The 22,376-nt window shown below is 45.6% G+C and overlaps 1 protein-coding gene across 1 annotated transcript in view; it reads left to right on the forward strand.

Moving 5' to 3' along the window:
* The window catches only part of VAT1L (vesicle amine transport 1 like), a 140,444-nt gene that overhangs the window by 47,105 nt on the left and 70,963 nt on the right, over positions 1-22,376 (forward strand). Inside the window, exons 4-5 of the mRNA XM_028091719.2 lie at positions 11,250-11,392; positions 21,600-21,703. Of these exons, the coding sequence (XP_027947520.1) occupies positions 11,250-11,392; positions 21,600-21,703 (247 nt within the window). The remainder of the gene's footprint in view (positions 1-11,249; positions 11,393-21,599; positions 21,704-22,376) is intronic.

Genomic DNA, 22,376 nt, shown 5'->3' on the forward strand with positions numbered 1-22,376 from the left:
ATTCCTAGGTATCTTATGGTTTTGGGTGCAATTGTAAATGGGATCGACTCCTTGATTTGTCTCTCTTCTGTCTTGTTGTTGGTGTATAGGAATGCCACTGATTTCTGTGCATTGATTTTATATCCTGCTACTTGACTGAATTCCTGTATGAGTTCTAGCAGTTTTGGGGTGGAGTCTTTTGGGTTTTCCACATACAGTATCATATCATCTGCAAAGAGTGAGAGTTTGACTTCCTCTTTGCCGATTTGGATGCCTTGGATTTCTTTTTGTTGTCTGATTGCTGTGGCTAGGACTTCTAATACTATGTTGAATAGCAGTGGTGAGAGTGGACATCCCTGCCGCGTTCCTGACCTTAGGGGAAAAGCTGAGAGCTTTTCCCCATTGAGAATGATATTCGCTGTAGGTTTTTCATAGATGGCTTTTATGATGTTGAGGTATGTACCCTCTATCCCTATATTCTGAAGAGTTTTGATCAAGAAAGGATGCTGTACTTTGTTAAATGCTTTTTCTGCATGTATTGAGAGGATCATATGATTCTTGTTGGTGGCACTGCTTACTGTGAGAGTTTCATGGGATGTATACATGAAATTCAGGAAGATGTATATATTAAATATGTACAGCTTTTTTCTTTTAATCTCACTCCGAGTTTTTTTAAAGTCCCTGTTCTGCTCTGCCTGTATGCTGAGCTGCTTCACGTAGGCCCTCGGAGATGCTGTGCTCTGGCCCTTCCTGCTAATATGAACAACTCAAGCTGAAATCGCAGGAGGGTTAGGACTCAGGATTCCCCTCCCCTCCTTCCTTTCTTTCTTTCGAGAGATGGATGAGGAAAGAGGGAGAGAGAGAGAATCTTAAGCAGGCTCTGCACCGAGCATGGAGCCTGACACGGGGCTTGATCTCACAACACTGAGATCAAGACCCAAGCCAAAATCAAGAGTTGGCCACGTAACCAACTGAGCCACCCAGGTGCCCCAGGACTCAGCATTTCTGCTGCTGTGTGTCCAGGGCTCCCCTTGGAGCCAGCCTACTCCAGGTCTTATTCAGAAGGGAGGACCTCATACAGTCTATTTCCCTAAGGCCCTACTTCTGCATCTCTCTCAACCCCTGTCTTGGGGTTGCCCTTCCTTATTGCTCAAACAACAATGCACCATGGCGTTAGACCCTCAAACACCGTGACGTGATACCAGACCGGCTTCCCTCTCAATCAGAGCAGAAGGCCGAGCTGCTACCGGTGCCTCACCCCAGTTGGACCCTGTGTTCCTCCTAGGAGGAACTATGAAGAAGTGAAAGCCACCTCCCTCCCACCCTCAGTCCCCAAGCTGCCTGCTTGGTGACGCGCAGTCTTTAGGAAACCCAGCTGTGCTGAGACCAAGGGCTTTAGGCATCAGGTGGGGAGCTGGGCTCATGCCTGGCATGGGAGTCATTCTTGCCAAATCCCTTCACGACATCCCTCTGTCCCCCAAGGTGACCAGATTCTCAGAGGCAGGCCTCTACTGGCCGGTGTGCATGGGTGGGAGGGGCAAAGCCAGGCCAGCGTCTGCAAGACACTGAGCTGGGAGGGACCAGTGCTGTGACCCAGTTGTAATAAGGCGCTGGTGGCTCTGCGAGAAATAGATTTCTCTGGCCACACCTGTTTGACCCTAACGTTCTTTCTCCATCCCTCCCTCATCTGACCTTCTCCCCATTCCATGTGTATGGATGAAAAGAAAAACAAGAAAATATTTACTCTTGGCAGGCACATAAGTTTCCCCCATCTCTGATGTAAAGTTATAACTGCCAATTGGATGGAGGGTAGACTTTGTCCACATCCAACCGAGGGATAAAGCAAAGGAGGGCTTATATCCCAAGTCCCAACCGAGGGATAAAGCAAAGGAGGGCTTATATCCCAAGTCCCAGCCCTGGATCGACCTTTGACCCTGAGAGTCCTCTCTGACCTTTGCTATTTGTTCTCTAAACTTCTGTTTACTGTTATTTCCTACATTCAACACACAGTCACTGAGAACTAAGCAGTGGGCTTAATGTGTAAGACAGAGGGCAATAAGATGTGGTCCTCCCCGTAAGGAGCTGACACCTGGTGGGAGATGCAAAAAGAGGTATTTTTTTCAAAAGGAAGAGAGAGAGATGGAGGTGAAGGAGGAGGGGGAGGGAGAGAAGACTCATCACGGCAGAGTAAAAGATGGTTGAGTAGTGATGTGTGTGACTTTGGGGGCAAAGCAGGAGACATTAACCCCTTCTGAGGATGCCCAGGAGGGCTTCCCAGAAGAGATGGCTTTGGACGGCAATGGGGGAAAACTTGCTTATTGAGAACCTGCTCTGGGTCTACCCTGGGGAATCACATCACTTATGTAGTCCCCTTTGTCCCACACTTGACCTCGTGAAATAGGCCTTGTCATCCCTGATTTAAATAAGAGGAATCTGAAGCTCAGCCAGGTTAGGTGGCCGCACCAGGACCAAATCAGGTGTGGGGCTCGAGAGTTTTAGCTTGCTCTGCGACCTCTGATGTGTCTCATTTCTATTCCCTGTACTGGTGGTCAAGAACAAAGAACCGAGGCTTAGTGACAAGGAGGCATGGGTCTAAATCCCATTATTTCTGGTTGCTAGTACTTACTTTCTGAGCCTGTCTTCATGGTGGGAATATGACGTTGGGAGGGTAAAATGAGATGTATAAAGTGCCTGCAGGGCTTGACTAGCCAGTAAGAGATGGTTCCTTCTCTCCCTTCAGCCTTCGGACCCACTACTGTCCTGGAGCCAGACACTGTGGGTTCGGTTCTTGTCTCAGGTATCACTGTGTGACTTTGGGCATTTACATAACTGCTCTGTGCCTCAGTTCTTTCATCTCGAAAATGCAGGTGAAATAGTCCTCAGCCTCTTGGAGGCCATGATACAGATCAGATGAGCTGTGTTTGTGGAGCATATAACCCTGCCTGACATATAGGAAACTCCGAGCAGATGAGGTTGAATAAATAAACCTACACTCTTCACCGCTCTGCCCTACTGCGTCTCAACTGAGTGCCTCTGGAAGGAGCTCAGTGCAGTACGAGCAGAGAAAAAGGTTTAAATATTCACCCTTGCAGTCGCCTGATGGGCAGGGCTGTGAACGGTTTGGAAAACCTGGATGTTCAGCAGCAGAGCTGAGGCCCACGGAGCAGGGGGGCAGAATTTCTCCAAGCGTCCAGAACTTCAGACCCTGCTGATGGGGATGGTGAATTATTTTCTCTTCTTGCATCTCTGACTCACAGAAGACTGTGTTAGTCATGCTTGATCTATAGGATCCCACATTGCAACCCACAGGGTGTGATGTCAACCCCAACTAGGAAAAGGAGGTTGTTATGATGCCATCATTGACCAAACTGGTAGAAGGGAAACTTTATAGAGCGCTGGACACTCAGCAAGGGCTGCACGTTAGAATTATAAATACTATAAACCTATATTAATAATAAGGCCCCACCTTGGTTTTAAATAAAATATCTGATATTAAGATATTCTGAGCATCATGGGGGCCTCAGCATCCAAATCATGTGGAGTAGAGTGGGTGCCAATAAAGATGATATATATCAGTGGTTCTCACTGTGAGCTGCATCAGAATCTTCCGGAAGGCTTGTTAAAATTCAGATTCTCAGGCCCCACCCCCAGAGTTTCTGATTCTGTAGGTCTGGGGTGGAGCCTTCGTCTTTTTATTTTTTCAAAGATTTTATTTATTTATTAAAGAGAGAGAGTGAGAGAGTGAGCAAGCAGGAGTGGGGGAGGGGCAAAAGAACAGGGAAAAGCAGACTTCCCACCGAGCAGGGAGCTCAACACGGGGCTCGATCCCAGGACCCCAAGATCATGACCTGAGCCAAAGGCAGACGCTTAACTGACTGAGCCTGCCAGGCACCCCAAGGGGCGGTGGAACCTTCTCACAAGACTGCAGATGATGTTGGTGCTGTCGGTTCCAGCACCAGCTACTGAGAAGCACTGATCTATATAATAAATAAAAGTAGGAAGTAAAGATATTATCTACCACATCTTCCCTGAAATGTGTCTACTGCTTTTTTGGATTAAAAAAATGTTTCCATACTTCTATCTTGAGCAATTGATTCCTCCTTCTGTCTTGTCCTTCAGCCAGGTGCCGCTGAGGCTCCTTGCTATTGGAATTCTCTGCACATTCATGTTAAAGCGAGTGTCGTGGGCAGAACAACAGGTTTGCAGTGCCAAGAAGAAAAAGAAAAAGAAACTTGACTGAGTCTTAGAGTGTACTCAGTGAGAACATAGCATATTCTTTGCTGCCTTTGATGGCGAGTCACATGGATCAGCCCCCACAGTGGGATCCGAATTTCTTCCCCTTAGAACAATTGAGTCAACTGAATTGTTGAACAGTGAATGACAGCACTGATCTAAAATAAATGTTCCTAAACCTGTGTCTAAATCCCAACGTGGGAATCTATGTTGTCATAAGAAAAGCATAAGCCTGGCTCAGGTATCCAATGTAGGAGATTTTGTGATAACGTTCAGTGAGCTTTCTTAGTCTAAGTGCCTCTATGCAATGATGGAGATGAAAAGAGAAACTGACAATTCTTTGGAAGAAAACAATCTTTCCTCACCATTTACCGTAGGAATCTTGTTGGTACTTTCACAAGCTCACTTGGCTAATTCTTTTCCATTCTTTGACTCTGCATACATGAGCTTTTTAAAAGTGAAAACAACTTCTGGAAGAGATAAACATAATCCTGTTTTTAAAATGATTTCAGAAATGGTCAAGTTAGCAATAGAAAGTTCCATTCTTCATCAGACTTAGGGTAATGAGCAAACTTGCATTCTCTTTGAGAGACTTCTTCAAAAAGATTTTTTTTAGCACTTGAAGAACTGGTCAGTGTGTGCTAGAAATCTTAGGACTGAAGAGGACATAGAGACCAAGTCTAGTTTCCATTTTATCTATACTTTCCCCCATATGTCCATATTAGTACATGCCTCTTGTTTTCTGTACATTTGGGAAAATGTAGTGTACAAATGTGGTCTTATCCCAGTGGTTCAGTGTTTGAAATTGGTGTTCTCAGCCTCCTGGTTTAGGTGTATAATTGTACTTTTAATTCTATACTTATTTTATTAACATGGTTGTCTTTACAAGAATGCGAGCTCCAAGATGACAGGCACCATATATAACTTGCTCACAATGTCTAATCTGTTAGAGGCACTTATTAAGTAGTCCCAATGATGGAATGAATGACTCAGTGAAGTAACAGAGGAACAAGATTCAAAGGATGACTAGACACCAGCCAGGAGAAAAGACAGGGAAAAGTCCTGTGCAAAGGTCCTGTGGTGAGAAACGGATGACACGTAGGAAAGACTAAGCATTTTTCCAAACAGCCAAAGCTAGACTTTGGGTATATGATGAGAAATAAGTCTGAGGAGGAAGATGTGATTTGTGTTATAGAGAAAGCCATCCATTCTTTGTGTCTTACTTAGTTGAGTCTCTGATGCTGATTTCTAAATCTCAGTAAACTGACAGGATCATCTATCCTAAATTCCCACTGAAGGGGTAACCAGAATTTCTACCAAGCTCAGTCCTAATCCCAGAGCAATGATGGCAAAAAACTGCCATTTATTGAGTACTTAGTATGTACAAAGCAGTACACTAAGCCTTTTATGTAGACGCACTTGCTCCTCGAATCATCTGTCTGCTGTGCCTGGCTTTTCTGGAGTAGGATCTTGCTTTGAACTACCAGTCTGTTGATAAGAGTCAGATTTCAGTGACCCCAAACAGCTCCCTTGTAACTACTGTCCCTGGATTTCTCATTGTTGTGCTCTACTTGAGGGGACCCTGATGGCCCTGGAATTAGGATTGAGCTGGCTGAGGTCTGTTGACCCACATGAACCTGAGACAGAGCTATTCCAAGAGTGGCTCCGAGAAGCCTTCCCAATTGATGCCAAGGACCCATGGTTTTCTCTAAGACTTCAGTTCCATGTCAGCAACTCGGAGTGCTTAGCTGGATGGATAAGAAGACTACTAATAGCAGAGTGGCTTTGGAATCAGGGAGACCTGAGTTTGATCCCCCGGCCGTATCACTTACAAGCCATATTACCTTGGACAAGTTCCTTTCCCCATCTGAATCTCCACGTTCAGGTATAAAAGGGAAATAAAAGCATTTACTCTAAACGTGGTTTGAGGATTTAACGAAGCACTTAAGCACAGTACCTGGCATATGGAGAGGCAAAGGGACTGTCAGCTGTACTTGCTGCCTTGCTGGCCATAGGGAAGCCATAGGGAAGAGAGGCAGTGGCTCGCTGCAGGGTTCTTACATTCTAAAGAGGGACAGGAAAATCAATTAAAAACAAGTACGTGCAAAGCTCCATTTGTTGCTGTTGCTGGGAGAATAGATTGTCTTGTTCATTTTATGTCCTGGGTCTGTAGGTAAATTGTAAAATCCTTGTTATTGAAAATTCCTTCCGTCTTCCACAAATGTTTATTGAGCCCGTGCTATTTTCTAGGCACGTGGGAGAAACAGGGATAAATTAGATGCTGATCTGGCACTCACCTTGGGAGTTGGAGAAGGGAGAGTACAGATTTTCTGTTAAGTGTGAGGGAAAGCACACATTCTGCTTCACTTCAGAATGCTGAGTATTATTTACTTTAGATCACTGAGGATCTTGCAAGGGCCTCCCATTGCCTTAGTGAGTTAATAGAGAGCTCAAAGGGGGGGGTGCTACAAACAGATGTCCACTGAATTTGCTTTTCCAGCCCGTACTATTTATATGCTAATACAACTTATGATATAATATTATAAATAATACTTGCATGTTATGCTAATTATATATTATATATGACTATGTAATATTGTTATATTAATTATATATTACAAGTAGAATATTATAATATCAGATATTGCTTCTTATATATGTATGCTTATATAATACTGATTATACATCTATACATATAATACTAATTTTATATTCTAATTATATATATTATATATTTTTATATTTCTGTATTTTATATTATATAAAAATACTCATGTATTATGTTATATAATTATATAAATACATAAGTAACCCATCTCATTTTGCTACCACAGGTATCTTTTCCTTGAAAATGGGAATGGTAAAGTTCTGCTCAGGTCAGATGCTAGATACGTTAGTTGAATCTGTGCTTTACACCTACTCTGCAATGCTAAAGGACATGGCAATCTGCAAAATGATGAGAGCCCCCCCCCCCCCCCGTTACATCACATTCCTGTACTTTCTCATGCATCCATTTGACAAGTGTTACCAAACACCTGTTATATGCCAGGCTCTGCCCTGGGCACTGGGGTACAGAGCCCGATATGGCATGGTCTCTGGCCTCATGGGACCCACAGACGGGTCGCTCAGCAGACCCAGAAAGGTCCTGGTGGCTGCTGTCCTGGAGGAAGGAATTACAGGTCTATGGTGGAGCAAAAAGAGGCAAGCGACCCTGCCGGGGAAGGATTTCTGGAAGAAGAGTTGCCTAAGGGGGAATGGCTGTGATCAGAAGGCAGAAGTGGAAGGACAGGCATGATAGGCAGGGGACAGCATGTGAGGAACTAGTGTCCATGTTAAAATAGGGTGATACCTTCAGGAGAGCAGGACAGATTTGCTGACATACTGTCAGATACTGCTGACATAATAGCAAGAAAAAGAATAATAGTATTCATGGGAGTAGTAACAACAAATACTGAGCATTCACTGTTGTAAATGATCTAAGCCCTTGGATGCATTATGTCAAATAGTCCCACAAAAACCTTAGAGTATAGATAGGCTTACATTCTGCATATTAAGATGAACGAACAGAAGAACTGATACGTTACTCAAGCTTGCTCAGCCGGTGAGTACAGCAGATCAAGGTCTGCCATCTTACCCTAGTGACCTTGGACCAGGTGTCTAACCTCCGTAAAACTCAGTCTCCTCCTCAGCAGAGTCAGGTTCAAGGTTCATTCTGAGAACACCACGGAATGAGGCTTGCACAGCACTGGGATCATGGAGAACGTCAATCAGTGGTAGATCAAGTGCCATGTTCTGTTAGGGAGCAGATACTAGAAAAGTAGAGGGACAGCATGTTCTCAGGTAAAGTGGCTCAGATCTCAGAGAGCCAGACTGTTGGATAAACTTCAGGGTGTGCTTTTCAGGGGTGTCTGGGTGGCTCAGTAGGTTAAGCATCTGCCTTTGGCTCGGGTCATTGTCCCACGGTCCTGGAATCGAGTCCCGCATCGGCCTCCCAGCTCAGCGGGGAGTCTGCTTCTCCCTCCGCCCCTCCCCCCATTCGTGCTGTCTCTCACTCTTTTTCAAATAAATAAATAAAAATCTTAAAAATTTTTAAATTAAAAAAAAGGGGTCTGCTTTTCATTCTGAAAGCCATGGTAGACACTACGGAGCTTTGAGACAAATAGTGAGATACTCAGTGTTGTGTTTGAGAAAAATCAATCTGTCCACGGTGTGAAGTACACCTGGAAACAGCCAGGCAGCCAGAAGTGTGTTGTCGTCATCCAGGCGAGGAAGTTCAACAACCCAGACTGAGAGGTGATAGTCACAGAGATGTGCATAGAAACAATACACTAACTGGATATGGAGCTGAAGGAGGAAGAAGAGTCAGGTGACCCCCAGATTCCTGACTTTAGCCAAGCGATAGGTAAATGGTACAGTTTCATCCACCAGGGCAGGAAATGCAGTAAGAGGAATGTTATGGGTTGAATCTTGTTTGTTGAAGTCCTAACCCCCGGTACCTCAGAAGGTGCCCTCATCTGGCCGTAGTGTCTTTAAAGAGATAATCAAGTTTAAATGAGGGTAGGTCCTAATCCAACATGACTGGTATCCTTATAAGAAGGGGAAATTTGGACACAGGTTGGACACCATGGAATGAGGGTTGCACAGCCCTGGGATCATGTCGAATGTCAATCAGTGGTGGGTAAAGGGAGGACCATGTGAAGAGGCCTAGGGAGAAGACAGCCATTTACAAACCAAGGACAGAGGCCTGGACCAGACCCTTCCCTCACAGCCATTGGAAGGAACCAACCCTGCTAACACCTTGATTTTGGACTTACAGCCTCCAGAATGGTGAAACAAATTTCTGTCGTGTAAGCCCCCCGGTCTGTGGTATTTTTGTTACAAGGGCCCCAGCAAAGCAATATAAGGAGTAACTCATTTGGAGATAGCCAAAAGTTACGTTTTGGATGAGTTGACTTTGATGTGTTGTTTTTGGATAGCCAGGTGGAGACCGGCACCAAGGTTGTCATTCAATACACAAATCTAAGTCTTGGTGGGGGACGTGGGACCAGAGAATAGAGAGTAAGGTGTGTCACTCATTTCTGACACTCCTGCATCCATCCATCGAACCGTGTGACCATTACATAGTAGGAATTTGGAAAAAGTAGTTGAGTGGATAAATGTCTTGGTGGCCTACGGACAGCGGGCAGGAGGGACCACACAAACACTGGAACTAGATCTCATCTCCCGTCCCAGCACAAACGAGGTTAGCTCAAGCCCTTTTGGGTTTTAGAGGATTGTTGCATTGGTTGCTGATATTTCCACTCATCAAGAAGGATAGTCCTCTCTTTGTTCTCTAAAATCAAGTGATAAAAAAAATTAACCAAACATCAAAGGTATTCTTAGAAGAAAGAATGATAGTCTGACAGGAGTCTTAGGTTCATGCCCATGTTCCGAAATGTTGACCCCCAAGTCAGTAACGTGTCTATTTTAGGCAGCAGCTTCAAAGTCTGCTTAGCTTAAAATGTCAAAATAAGTAGATGACATGGCATTACGGAAAATGGCAAGAACCAGAAGTTAGGAGTCCTTGCTTTGAATCTCGATGTGCCTTTGAAGAACTGGGTCTACTTAACCTTTCTGAGTCACCTTTCCCTCATCTGTGGAACAATGATAGGGAGGGAGTAATTGGATGATCCTCTAACCCTGACATTCTAGGATTCTGTCAATGTTGCCTTTCATTGCCAGTGTTAGGAAGAATAACATTTCCAAAAATAGACCTGCCAACCTGATTTAGTCCACCAACATGAACACATGTAATGAAGTGATAGGCAGAAGTTAATATCACAGTTCACTTTGGTCGAATAATCTCTGCCTCCTTAAGATGGCAGAAAGAAGCCTGGAAAGAGTACTTGGTTTTAGAATGCACCTTCATTAGCAGCCAACTGGATTTTACTGAAATGTTTCTGAGTTCATATGATCACAGTATTTTGTCCAAGGACTTACATTTCTGACCATACTGAGAAAGGATGTGGAAAAAACACCCATTCCTAACTGGGTTTGTGATTTCTCTTAGACCATTCAATATTTAAACCTCATGCATTCGCCTTTTCTTTATATGCCTGGACATCTCAGCCACAAAAGGGAACAGAGGATTTAAGAATTATTGAGTAATTTCTATTAAGTATCGTGTTTTGGGCCAGGTGCTTGGCCCGTGTTACACATTGCCTCATTTAACACGCCCCAGAGTGGATGCTGTCACCATCTCTTCTCTGCATTCAATGTTGCTGAAGGTTGCATACTTAGGGCTTCGAGTCTGGCTGAGGGAGTGTGCTTGGCCGATGAAAACAAGCCAGATGTCCCTAGGAGTTACTGTTGAAGAAGCAACTCTCGACTGATAGCAGATGGAAATTTAGGAAATAAATACTCCAGCCTCCTCACCATGTGTTTGGGGATAACTCTGAGGTATATTCTACACCTGCTCAGGGAATTCCCCAGAAGGACTGAGTTCCATTTATCCATGGTGGGTGTTGACTTGATAGCACACCCTTTATTGGCTGCCTTCTCTTTCTGTCTCGATACCCTCGTATTTCCTTTGGTCATATTCCAGATAAAGTATTTACTCTCAAACCCTTGCCTCAGCTTCTGGGGGATCCAAGCTAAGACATCTCCCAAGATCCCTATGGAGTAGGTGCCATTATTGCTAATTTATAGATGAGGAACCTGAGGTTCAGTATGGTAAAATAATAGTTGTTAAGTCTTGGTATGAGAGTGTTTCAGTAGTTATCAACCAAGGGAGACTTTGTCCCCCAGGGGACATTCTGAAATGTCTGGAGACATTTTGGGTTTTCAAAACCGAGGGGCGCTACTTGCACCTAGCAGGTCAGAGGTGCAAGTTGCTGCTAAACATCTTACAATGCCCACTTCAGCCCCCTACAGAAAGACTGATCCAGCCTAAGAAAGGTCAGTAGTGGCAAGGTTGAGAAACCCCACTCTAATCCAGCAAGACTGGCTGTTGGATGGTAACTCTCCTGTGTGACTTGTCTATTGTATTTCACTTCCAGGGCCAAGCTGTGGCTCAGCTGTGTTCCACTATCCCCAATGTGACTGTCTTTGGAACAGCTTCTACTTTCAAGCATGAAGCAATCAAAGAATCCATGACCCACCTCTTTGACAGAAATGCAGACTATGTGCAGGAAGTGAAAAGGTAAGGTGTTTGCTCTAAAGAGTGCCAGCTTGGTCCTTGCTCTTCTCTTAAAGAACAGTAGCACTCATTTAGAGGAGGGCTGATGATCATAATAGTAATAGTAATCACAGTAAACGTATATCGGGGGCCGAGTATTACTAGCTCTGTGCTGAATACTTGATGTGGATGAGCTCACTTAATTCTCAGCAACCCTATTATGACAGCCCCCCCCCTCCAATTTGAAGAGGATAAGACTGAGGAACAGTGCAGTTGAGTAACTTGCCAAGCTACATTATGATAGTGGTTGTGACATGGCCTTTACATTGAGAAGTTTATTTCTCATTCATTCACATGACAGACCAAGGAAATGTGGACTCCAACCTGGGTGTGACTGAGAGCCGCCCGAGGAACTCCAGTGAGCGGCCCCTGGGTGGCTCAGGTCATGATTCCCGTGAAGACACGATCAGATTTGAGTTTTGAAGAGTCACTGGTGGTGTGTAGAGGAGGACTGGGAGGTGGGAGGCTGCAAGGCAGAGAGATCAGGTTGCTGGTGGGTGTGGACCCACGGTGGGGAACGTGGGTTTATAACCTGACCCATGCCCCACCTGGGGTCCTGAAGCTATTGACATGGCCCTGTGCGTGTCAACACAGGAAATCAGGTGGGAAACCCAGCTGCCTTGAGATGATTTGTGTGTCACACCCCTGCTGCCGCTCAGAATAGGGGGGAGGCTGATGCTCGGGCTCGCTCCACTCCCAGCTCCTTAGGGCATTCAGAGAAGTCTCAGAGCTGTGGTTTCGGTCTCTTCATTTCCTGGCCCTAAATTGTACGACACAGAGAAATTCAGTTGTCCGTGTAGCATCATAATCAAGAAACAACTTTCTCCAAATTGAAGGACTTAGAGGATGGGAGATCTGGTTGTCGAAGGGTATAGATTTAGACCAGATTAGGTGAAATTTGGGGAGTCTTTTGGAAAGGAGAGTCTTCTGATGGTCTGGATTTTCAGATTTGTTTTCCAATTTTAAAGGTAGAGATTTGCACAGAATTTAAGGTTGTCCCGGTATTTTCAGTGGGGTGTGAAAAAAGAGCTTCCAAACTAGATATTAGAGGTTCAGCAGCGCCTGTTTCTCAGATATCTAGACACTGCAGGCATATTTTAAAGACTTCCTGGATGGACGTTTGCCTACTTTCCTAACCCTCGTGTAGCTCTTCCTTCTTATAACTTGAATCTCTTGAACTGTGTGGTCTGGAAAATGAACTGCCATTGTCCCTCCAGCAGGCTTTGCCTTTAATCCCTTAAATGATAATTTTGCAAGCATTCGTTCCTCATTCATACCCTGACCACCTTAATACCAGGTGTCTGTGATGGGCCAGGTGCTGTGCTAGGGCAGAAGATCTGGCCAAAAAAACCACCTTGAGAGTCACTGCCTTCGTGGAGCTTTGAGTCTAGTTGGGGAAGAGGGACAAAAAATAGTATTTTAAAGAATAGATTGATTTATACTCTTGATATGTGCTCTGGTGGAGAAATACAAGATGCTGGTGAACATATGCAGACGGGGAGATCAGACATAGAGTCCATCAAAGAGTGAGATTCAGGTTGAACACTAAAGGATGAGAAAATGGCCATAGGAACAGCATTTCTGACCAGGCAGAATAGCATGTGTTAAGGTCCAGGCTTGGGAATGACTTGGTAAATTCAAGACTATGAAAGAGGACCAGAGTAGCTGGAGGTAGTAGGATGTGGGAAGCAATGGGGAAAGACGGTCAGGTGGTGGCTACTCTTCTAAAAGAGTGACAGTGAGTGGCCCCTGGGTGGCTCAGGTCATGATTCCAGGGTCCTGGGATCGAGCCCCACGTCAGGCTCCTCTCCCTCTCCCTCTGTCCCTCTCCTGCTTGTGTTTTCTCTCTCTCAAATAAATTGATAACATCTTAAATAAGTAAGTAAGTAAGTAAGTGGCAGTACATAACCAGAGAGCTCCTGCCTTCCCCATTTTCCCCGGAGAATTTTCCATCCCCTCCCCGCCCCCCCGCATCACTTCACTGTCCACAACCTGCTGCCTTTCTAGCCCCGAGTCAGTGATTCATGCTGATGTCAGAAGAGCAGAAAGAGGGGTGTCTGGGTGGCTCAGTCAGTTGAGCGTCTGCCTTCAGCTCAGGTCATGATCCCAGGGTCCTGAGATCCAGCCCCGCATGAGGCTCCCAGCTCGGCGGGAAGTCTGCTTCTCCCTCTCATTCTGCTGCTTCCCCTGCTTGTGCGCACGTGCTCTCTGTCAAATAAATAAATCTTTAAAAGAAAGAAGAGCAGAAAGAGACTGCATCTGAGACCTGCCTCAACACCAGCTTCTTTCAAATGTGACTTCCACCGATTCCTTATGTGTTTAAGCAGAGACCCTAGGATTCCATTGAAAATGACTAGGAAGCCACAGATGGGTTGAGTCTAGTTGGGGAAGAGGGACGAAACCTCCCTGTCCCACCAACCCTACCCTCAGCAAAGAATCCAGAAGAAGATACAAGCAAGGTACTCAGTGCCTGTTGCAGAGCCAAGCACTGCTTCTGCCTCAGGGTAGGTGCTCAACATATTCCCACAGGGTGAATTGTAGCATTGTCTGTAATTAGTGAGATTTCAGAACCAGCCTCCATTATCAACAGCAGGGAAACAGTTCAGTGCATTATGCTACACCCACACTCTTGAGTATTATGCAGCCCATAAAAAAAAAAGATAATTATGAAGATTCTGTCACAAAATGAAAAAATATCCACAGTGGCATACTGAGTGGAAAAAAAAGCAGAATGCCAAATTCTAGCTACACTGTGATCACAGCTTTGTATAAATTCTTGGCGCATGAAGACAAAAAATGAAAAGAAAGTGGCGGAAAAAAAATCCAACCACTAATATGCAATAGGAGTGCAATGTAGAGTGATTTCTCTTTGGTTTCTGACCACGGATCTTGTTTGTTACAGTGTTCTGTGGTGATACATGAGGGGAAAAACAGTAACATAAAATTTCTTGAGATGCAAATTCTTTTGTAAGCCAGTCAATTGGTAAGCTTCTTTTGAACACATTTTCAGCCTTCAGCCAGGCATTGTAAAGGGAATGGGGGGAAATAGTTGTAATAGAGATCTCACCTTTACGTCCCTTGCTCCTTCTCTGTCTGACTATGCTTGAAATCAAGTAGAAGAATTAGAAGCTTTGAGCATGTGCATCTCACTGTAAGGACTTCAAAAGTAAAGAGGAGAGACAGACAGACAGACAGACAGAGAGCACCAAAGTGGGCAGTCCCCAGCAGGGAGGTTGATGGAAGGGAAGCATTTCAGTAGGTAGCCAGAGGTGGGAGCGAATCCCAGCCAGGCGAGCGGGTGCAGAGGAGGCGGATCATAGCCCCAGGCTCTGCTGGTCTCCTCTCCCTCTGCTGACCCGAATGATTGGACCACGGTGGTGCCCCTCAGATAATCCTGCCAGGGGAAAGTTCCTCATTTTACAGATAAAGAAACGGAGATGATAGAAATCAAGGAGATTCTAATCACCTAGAGAGAGCACAGAGTGTGATCAAGAATGAATTCCTAGGGGCGCCTGGGTGGCTCAGTCGTTAAGCATCTGCCTTCGGCTCAGGACATGATCCCGGGGTCCTGGGATTGAGCCCCGCATCGGGCTCCCTGCTCAACGGGAGCCTGCTTCTCCCTCTCCTGCTCCCCCTGCTTGTGCTCTGTCTGTCAAATAAATAAATAAAATCTTAAAAAAAAAAAAGAAAGGATTCCTAGAGGTGGTATTGCTAAGTAATTGTACACCTTTACTAGGAAGCCTACTATGTGCCAGGCACCATGCTCAGCACCCTGTGAAAAGGCCTCTTGTGCACTGGGTACCATGCTCAGCCCTCTGGGAGAAGCCTACTATGTGGCAGGGACTGCACTCAGCCTTCTGTGTACTGGACACCGTGCTAGACCCTCTGGGAGAAGCCTGCTGTGCACCAGGCACTGTGCTAGGCACCCTGAAAGGGCCTCATCCCTCTGTCACGAGCTCGGGGGTGAATGGTAAAAGCTATGGCACAGGTGAGTTCTCAGAGAAAGAGGAATTCAGAAAGAGAAGCACTGAGCAGAGAACCAAGGATCCACTTGGAGATGAAAGTTACAACAAAGGGGGATACATTTCTTGGCAAAGTCAAGGGCTTCTCTCCCAGTAATGGCCCTGTTGGACCTACCACTGTTCAGGAGAAATTCTTCACTGATCTGTGTGGGTGGGAAACAAAGAGGTGCATTCACAATAAAGGGGCAAGGGGGTGGGGACCCAGGAAGGACAGGCATGAAAACCTCAGATCAGCAATTCCAAAATATCTTGCTGCTGAATTTGGCCAGCGAATCTCTGAGCTGGGGCTCTTTGTGTTTGCCTTTTGAATCTGCAGAGATTTATGACAGCAGGAGAAAGCCCTTACTCTGTCTGCTTACACACACGCAGGTGAGACTGACACCGACCGAGACTGGGGGGCAGGGAAGTGCTAAGAAATGAGGATGGCCCCTGAGCTTCTGAGGGATTGCCTAGCTCTGCTTGTGATTTCCATGGTTGTTTCATTAAAAGGAGCTGCTAAGGTGCTTTTCAGTGTGAGGTTGAGTAAGGGAAGCCCTGTTCCAAGCCTACTTGTGGGGCCTGGAGCATTGGAAATAGACCCGACTGAGTCCCATTCTGTCTGATCCACTGGTTGAGCTTGTAATGATTGAATGGGGGATGGAGAACCTTTTCAATTTTGCAACTCACCTGAAGGAACATATCTAGCCTTGAAAGGAGCAACAACTGCTTAAAGATTTTTTTTTTTTTTAAGATTTTATTTATTTATTTGACAAAGAGAGACACAGCGAGAGAGGGAACACAAGCAGGGGGAGTGGGAGAGGGAGAAACAGGCTTCCTGCTGAGCAGGGAGCCCGATGTGGGGCTCGATCCCAGGACCCTGGCCTGAGCTGAAGGCAGACGCTTAACGACGGAGCCACCCAGGCGCCCCAACTGCTTAAAGATTTGACAGAAACAACCAAAGCATCCTCACCCTTGAAGCACGGGGAATGACGTCACCCTCTGCTCGGTATCCACCTTGTTCTCACCCTCCACCCCCACCCCACCACTGATCTTCAAAAGGTCACAGTGACAGCAAGGAGCAGGAGTTTGCGGCTGATGTGACCCCAGTGCATGTGCAAACCCTGCCTTACCTGACTCAGCTATCTCAACGCCAAGAGAGGTGTGGGGAGAGAAGAACACAGGAGATCTGCAGCATCTCCCTCTAGCAAGAAGCCCAGGGAGCAGCTCCCAGCTTTGCTCAGCCCCTGCTGGGAGCCTGCATGCCTAGTGGTGGTAGTGGTGGTCATCAGGGCTGGCCACAGCTCACTGTATGAAACCTTGCCCTGCTTCTGGGGCCCTCACTTGGTTTCTGGATGTGATGGATCAAGGTTCCTCATTCCCTGTAGCTGGCCCTAGGGTATGTTGCCTGACCCCATGGAGCCTCAGCTTCCTTATCCATTAAGTGGGGATAATGATGGCCCCTGAGTTATAGGGTTGGTATGAGACGTCCTCAAGGAGATGGGACTTAGGAAGTGCTTAGCTCTGTGCCTGGCACATAGTAAGTGCTCTTGAAAGTGGGACCTGCTCTCCTAGGAGCATCAAGGGAATCAAGCCTCTGCTCTAATGGTTTTTGCGCTGCCTGGTTCCACCCACCCTGAAGGTTGCTGGGGTTAATGGTTGGGTTGTTGAGGTTTTACAATCTGTCCTTTATACTCTTTTCCCAAACTAAAAGAATTCTCTTTAAGTTGGCCTACTCTGAAAAAATAATAAGAAAAGTTACCATGGACCCAGAAGTTACCATGTGCCAGGCCCTATGTTCCATGTGCATCAACTCATCCAAGCTTCACAGAGAAGCTTGGGATGGGAGTTATCACCATCATTCCCTTCCACAGGTGGGGACACTGAGACACTAAGAGGCTAAGTAACTCACCTGAGGTCACACAGCAAGTAGGTAGCAAACTAAATGCTCAATACTGAGGTGAAATTCATATTCCCATGCCTGCCCAACACTCCATGTTAGTTGTCAGTTGTGGCAGACATGCTTGGGTCCTTCTGGGAGGAGATAGTGTCCAGACAGAGTCTCTCATTACCATGGTTGGTGCCCCAAAGCCTCTTCCTTGGGCCTATTTAGTGCTGATTGCCCTGGGTCAACCTGTCACAGTGTTTTCTGCAAAATGCCTTTCCTTCATCACCCAACCAATTCTTGCTCATCACTAACAGAAGGATCCTATTCCACTGCCCCAAGTGGCTCCATTGGACCTGTGGTGACTGCCTGGGCTGTCCATTTAGTCTGTCTTCCCTAGTATCCACGAGCTCCTGGATGGCAGGGAGGAAACTGAGCCCTCATCTGCATACCCCCAGCTCAGCACACACACTGTCCAGCATGAAGTAAGCACTCAGTGAGTGGTTGTCCAGTGGCTGGAAATTTAGGACAAATGTGTAGGACCCTGACCTTGGGCCTCTCCTATAATCTAGGACAGAAAAAAGCAGCTTCAAAATAGAAACCTCCTGGCCTATCTGTTTGGAGTAACATGGTCTAACTCTGGATATATCTATATTTATTTTTAAAGACAGCATTTAAAACAGAATTTTTCAAAGAATAAATTAAATTCACTGCTTCCCAGAGCTGCTTGCTCAAACAATGCTTCTATAGTTAGACTGATTGGAACACTTATTAGATCTTACATTCCGAATGGTGGCAAGGCCATTGCTCTGAAGTTCAACTGGACCAAGGTTTGAATTCTAGGTGTACCAGTTACATAAGCCTGGGCAAGGCGCTGCATCTGAGAACCTCCATTTCTTCCTTAAAAAAAGTGGAGTTAAAATGCCTGTCTCAGACTTGTCATGAAGATTAATTCTGAAATGCCCGGGATACAGCAGAGCTCAGAAAATGTGAGTTTCCTTTGAAGGAAGCACACATATAGAAATGTGGAATACCAGTCTTAAAATGTTCTCTTCTTTGTCCTGCATTCATTCACTCGTCCTTTATTTAATCATCTATTCATATAATCAGTCAATATTTGTTGAGAACTAACACTGGGTCCTGCAGGATAAGGAGGATTGAGCATAAAAACAGGCAGCACAAACATGGTCCCTGTCTCATGGGCTTACATTTTGGTGGAAGAGACCATAGAATAATTTCAGCCCATGACAAACTGAAAAGTGTCTTTAGTACAGATGCTAAAGCACAAAGGGAGCTAAAGTAGAGATAATTTGGGACTGCTGCTCCAGGTCGGGTGGTTAGTTACAGCATTTCTGGGGAGTTCACATGTGAATAAGACCTGAAAGATGAGGAGGAGCCAGCTCTAAGGAGAACTGGGGAAAGGCTGTTCTGGCAGAGATTATGGCATATGCGAAGGTCCTGAGGTAGGAACATTTTAGGAATTGCTACAAGGTCAGAATGCCCTGAGCAGTTAGTGGCAAGTAAGGATGAGCAAGTGGGCGGTAGCTTATAGGTCACCCCTTGCTGTGGGCTGCCTTGCATTTCTGCAGAACCAGAGGACAGAGCAACAGGCCTAGATGAGGCAGCTAATTAATACAAAGAGGTGTGACTGGCAGTTTATGGGAGGAAATGTGCACTCACAGAATACAGATGTGAGGAACATTAGGCAAGATGTGAGCATTTGGGTCTGGACAGGGTCCTTCAGAGGTACCCCCAAAGGTGTGCATAGCCCAGCATTTGGGAGGCTGCTCCTGAGCACAGGTGGGCATCGTGCAGTAAAGGAAAGAGGTCCTGGGGAAATGGAGTTTGCAGGGAAGACCTGGTGGGCCAGGAGGGCTGGTCGTAGAAGCAGAGTGGGGTCCTACTTCCACAGGAGTGAACATACTTGGTAGAAGTGAAGAATACAGGCGCACAGCTACCCAACCCATGATGCAAGGTGGAGACCTGATCACCAGGTGTGAGGCATCAACCTAGAGCCCACCAGTGGAGTCTGTGTATTCCAGCTCCCAACTGCCTCTCAGGCCTCACCTCTTTACATTTTCTTTACTGGCTGCTTCCCAGTGTTCCTGCTCACGGGCTTTCTCCCACCACAGGACCTTTTCATATGCTGTTCCCCCCCACCTGAAACATTATTCCTGCCACTCTTTACCTAGATAACTTCTCCACTTTGCATTTTCCCAGGGATGGATTCTCTGGCAGACCTGACTGGGCAAACTCTAGATTGATATGGTCTTATGGCACTAGACACCACTCAATTTCAATTTAATTTTTATTTGTGTAATTATAGGTTAACATCTACCTAATAGCAGTTCTAAAAGGGGAGAAATCCAATCTGTTTGGGCTTACACCTGTATCTCCAGTGCCTAGTGCAGTGCCAGGGCCAAATATTTAATGAACAAATTAATTATTGATAAAAAAAAATAGCCAGTTTGGCTCCTGAGTAGCTGGCTTAGACTAAAGTGTGGATCCAGAATCAGCAGCATCAGTATCTCCTGAGAACCTGTTAGAAATGCACATCTTTGGGGCCCACCCCAAACCAACTGAATCAGAAGCTAGGAGAAGAGGGGGAAGGAGGGCAAATTGCAATCTGTTTTAATGAGTGCCCCCCGCCCCCCCGGAAGATTCTGATGCACAGTTGTTTTAGATCCACTGGCCTAATTCCCTAGTTCTGAATTTATAGGTGGGACTTGAACAGACATACCTCTACAGATAAGCATTCTATTAGGCAAAAGCTAAGCTGATAATTTTTGATGAGTCTTTGTAATGACTGGAGTTTGGACTTGACTCAAAGGCTTTTGAAGGTCATGACTCAGCTTTTGAAAGTCACAACTTGGCTGTCCTCAGGCATGGGGCAGTTGACTTAGTGTCTGAACCCTAGAGATGCACATGCAATTTTCTACTTATGAAAACAGGATCCAGCTGTTGACATGAGCTGCAATGCCTGCAATGCCTGAACTTTGTTTGGGGATGAAGGTGGAGGAAGAAATACTGAGCTGTGTGCTAAGACAAGATAATCCTGCAAACTCATAAATCTGAAGAAATGCCATTCTTGTCTGAGCAGAGCAAGGCCTAGCCATAACTGGGAGCCCTGGGGGCATGAATATCTTCCTTACAATCCCCAGAGCCTTCCTGTTTACAGCTCCCTCCCACAAGCATAATATCTTCTAACAGTGGAAGCCCAGTAGATGTTTGCTAAATGCATGAGTGAGTGAGTGAATCAATGAATGTATAAATATATTAATGGAAGAAGGGATCAAAAAATGTTTCATCTGCTTAATACAGTACAAACATGGATTCTCTCTACTCTGGAGCCTTCTACTCTACAGGAAGATCCTCTCTCTCTCTCTCTCTCTTTTTTTAAGATTTATTTATTTGAGAGAGAGAGAGAAAGAGAATGGGGGCGAGAGAGAGGGAGAAAGAGAATCCTCAAGCAGACTTCGCCCTGAGCATGGAGCCCGATATGGGGCTTGACCCCAGGACCTTGAGATTAGGACCTGAGCCAAAACCAAGAGTCAGCTGCTTAACCAACTGAACCAACCAGGCGCCCCGAGATCCTGTCTATTTAACCTCCTTCCTCAAAGATTCCATTTTAGATTGAACCTAGAGACTGGATGAATACAAGTTTGTGAGTTAAATTAATGTGCTTCACTGAGGAGAGAGGGAGAAGGGGAGAAAAGCTAATCCCTGCTAGACTGGAAACCCCATGAAGACAGGAGCATGTTGGTTTTGTTCCCCCGTCCCTGTCTCTAGCACCTCGGACAGAGCCTAGCCCATAGCTCAAGCTCCACAGGTAGGAACTGTTGAGTGACTGACTTTAGAATGATGGTTGTGTGGCTGGCAATGGGTTAAGCATTTGACACCTCATTTCATCCCCAGCACAAAGAAACATGCTTGTTCCACTTTATGAAGGAGAAAGCTAAGGCTCAGAGAAGTTGCAAGAGGTGGCTAGATACAAATTCAAATGTATTCATTCAATGAGCGTGATGTCCACGCTCATTCTCCTAACCCAGGCTGGCTCCTGATATCAGCCACCAGCCAGACTTTTAGCTGCCTCCAGCTCTATGAAGTTCTTGAGTGGAACCCAGAAAGGTAAATCCACCTCCTGGCCTCCTGGCCTATTTATGGCTACTCCCGGAGCTCTAGCTCTTTCTGATTCTAGGAGTAAACAACATGACACAGGAAGGGAGAGCAATCAAAAGTTTGGTCCCTAACAGGTGACAGTATCTTACTTTGTTTTCACACCATTTAGAATCTCTCCTGAAGGAGTGGACATTGTTTTGGATTGCCTCTGTGGGGATAACACTGGAAAAGGTCTCAGCCTTCTCAAACCACTGGGAACCTATATTTTATATGGTAAGTGCTGAAGACAAGAAGGTAAGTCCGCAACAGGGAGCACTGCACGCATGCTTACAAAAGCTCTGATGAATAAAATGTATTGATATATTGGGGTAATGAGATTGGGAGGACTTAATTTTTTTAAAGATTTATTTATTTATTTTGGGGGGGAAAGAGAGAGAGAATCTTCAAGCAGACTCCCCACGGGGCGTGGAACCCATCTCGGAGGTTGATCTCACAACCCATGAGAACATGACCTGAGCCAAAACCAAGAGTTGGACCCTCAACTGACTAAGCCACCTAGGCACTCCAGGAGGGCTTTTTAAGTATTTTCCATAATATTGCTATCGCCATTAGTTATTTTCAATTATAAAAGTAACACATGTGCCTACTGCCCTATTATCCCTATGAATACTTCTCATTCCAAAAGGGGTAAAGGAAGGTCAAGACAGTGTAGTCATTAACTTGACCCACAGAAGGTGGCACAGGTGGGAAATATTAATGGCTTCAAAGGAAATTCAAAAAATGAAGGAATGAAGGACCAACAGTAGGACGGGAGGGGTGGCTAAGATATGGCAGCTTTAAGGGAGATTCTTCCCTACTGGAGATGAAGTTGCAAATTACAACTCCTTCCTATTCTAAACTACTCCTGTATATCGGGATCACAAAGAAACCCTGAATGGTTGCAGCA

This window comes from Eumetopias jubatus, unplaced genomic scaffold (genome assembly GCF_037043125.1).
Source record: "Eumetopias jubatus isolate StellerSeaLion01/CBP00866 unplaced genomic scaffold, mEumJub1_p1.0 scaffold_10, whole genome shotgun sequence".
NCBI lineage: Eukaryota > Metazoa > Chordata > Mammalia > Carnivora > Otariidae > Eumetopias > Eumetopias jubatus.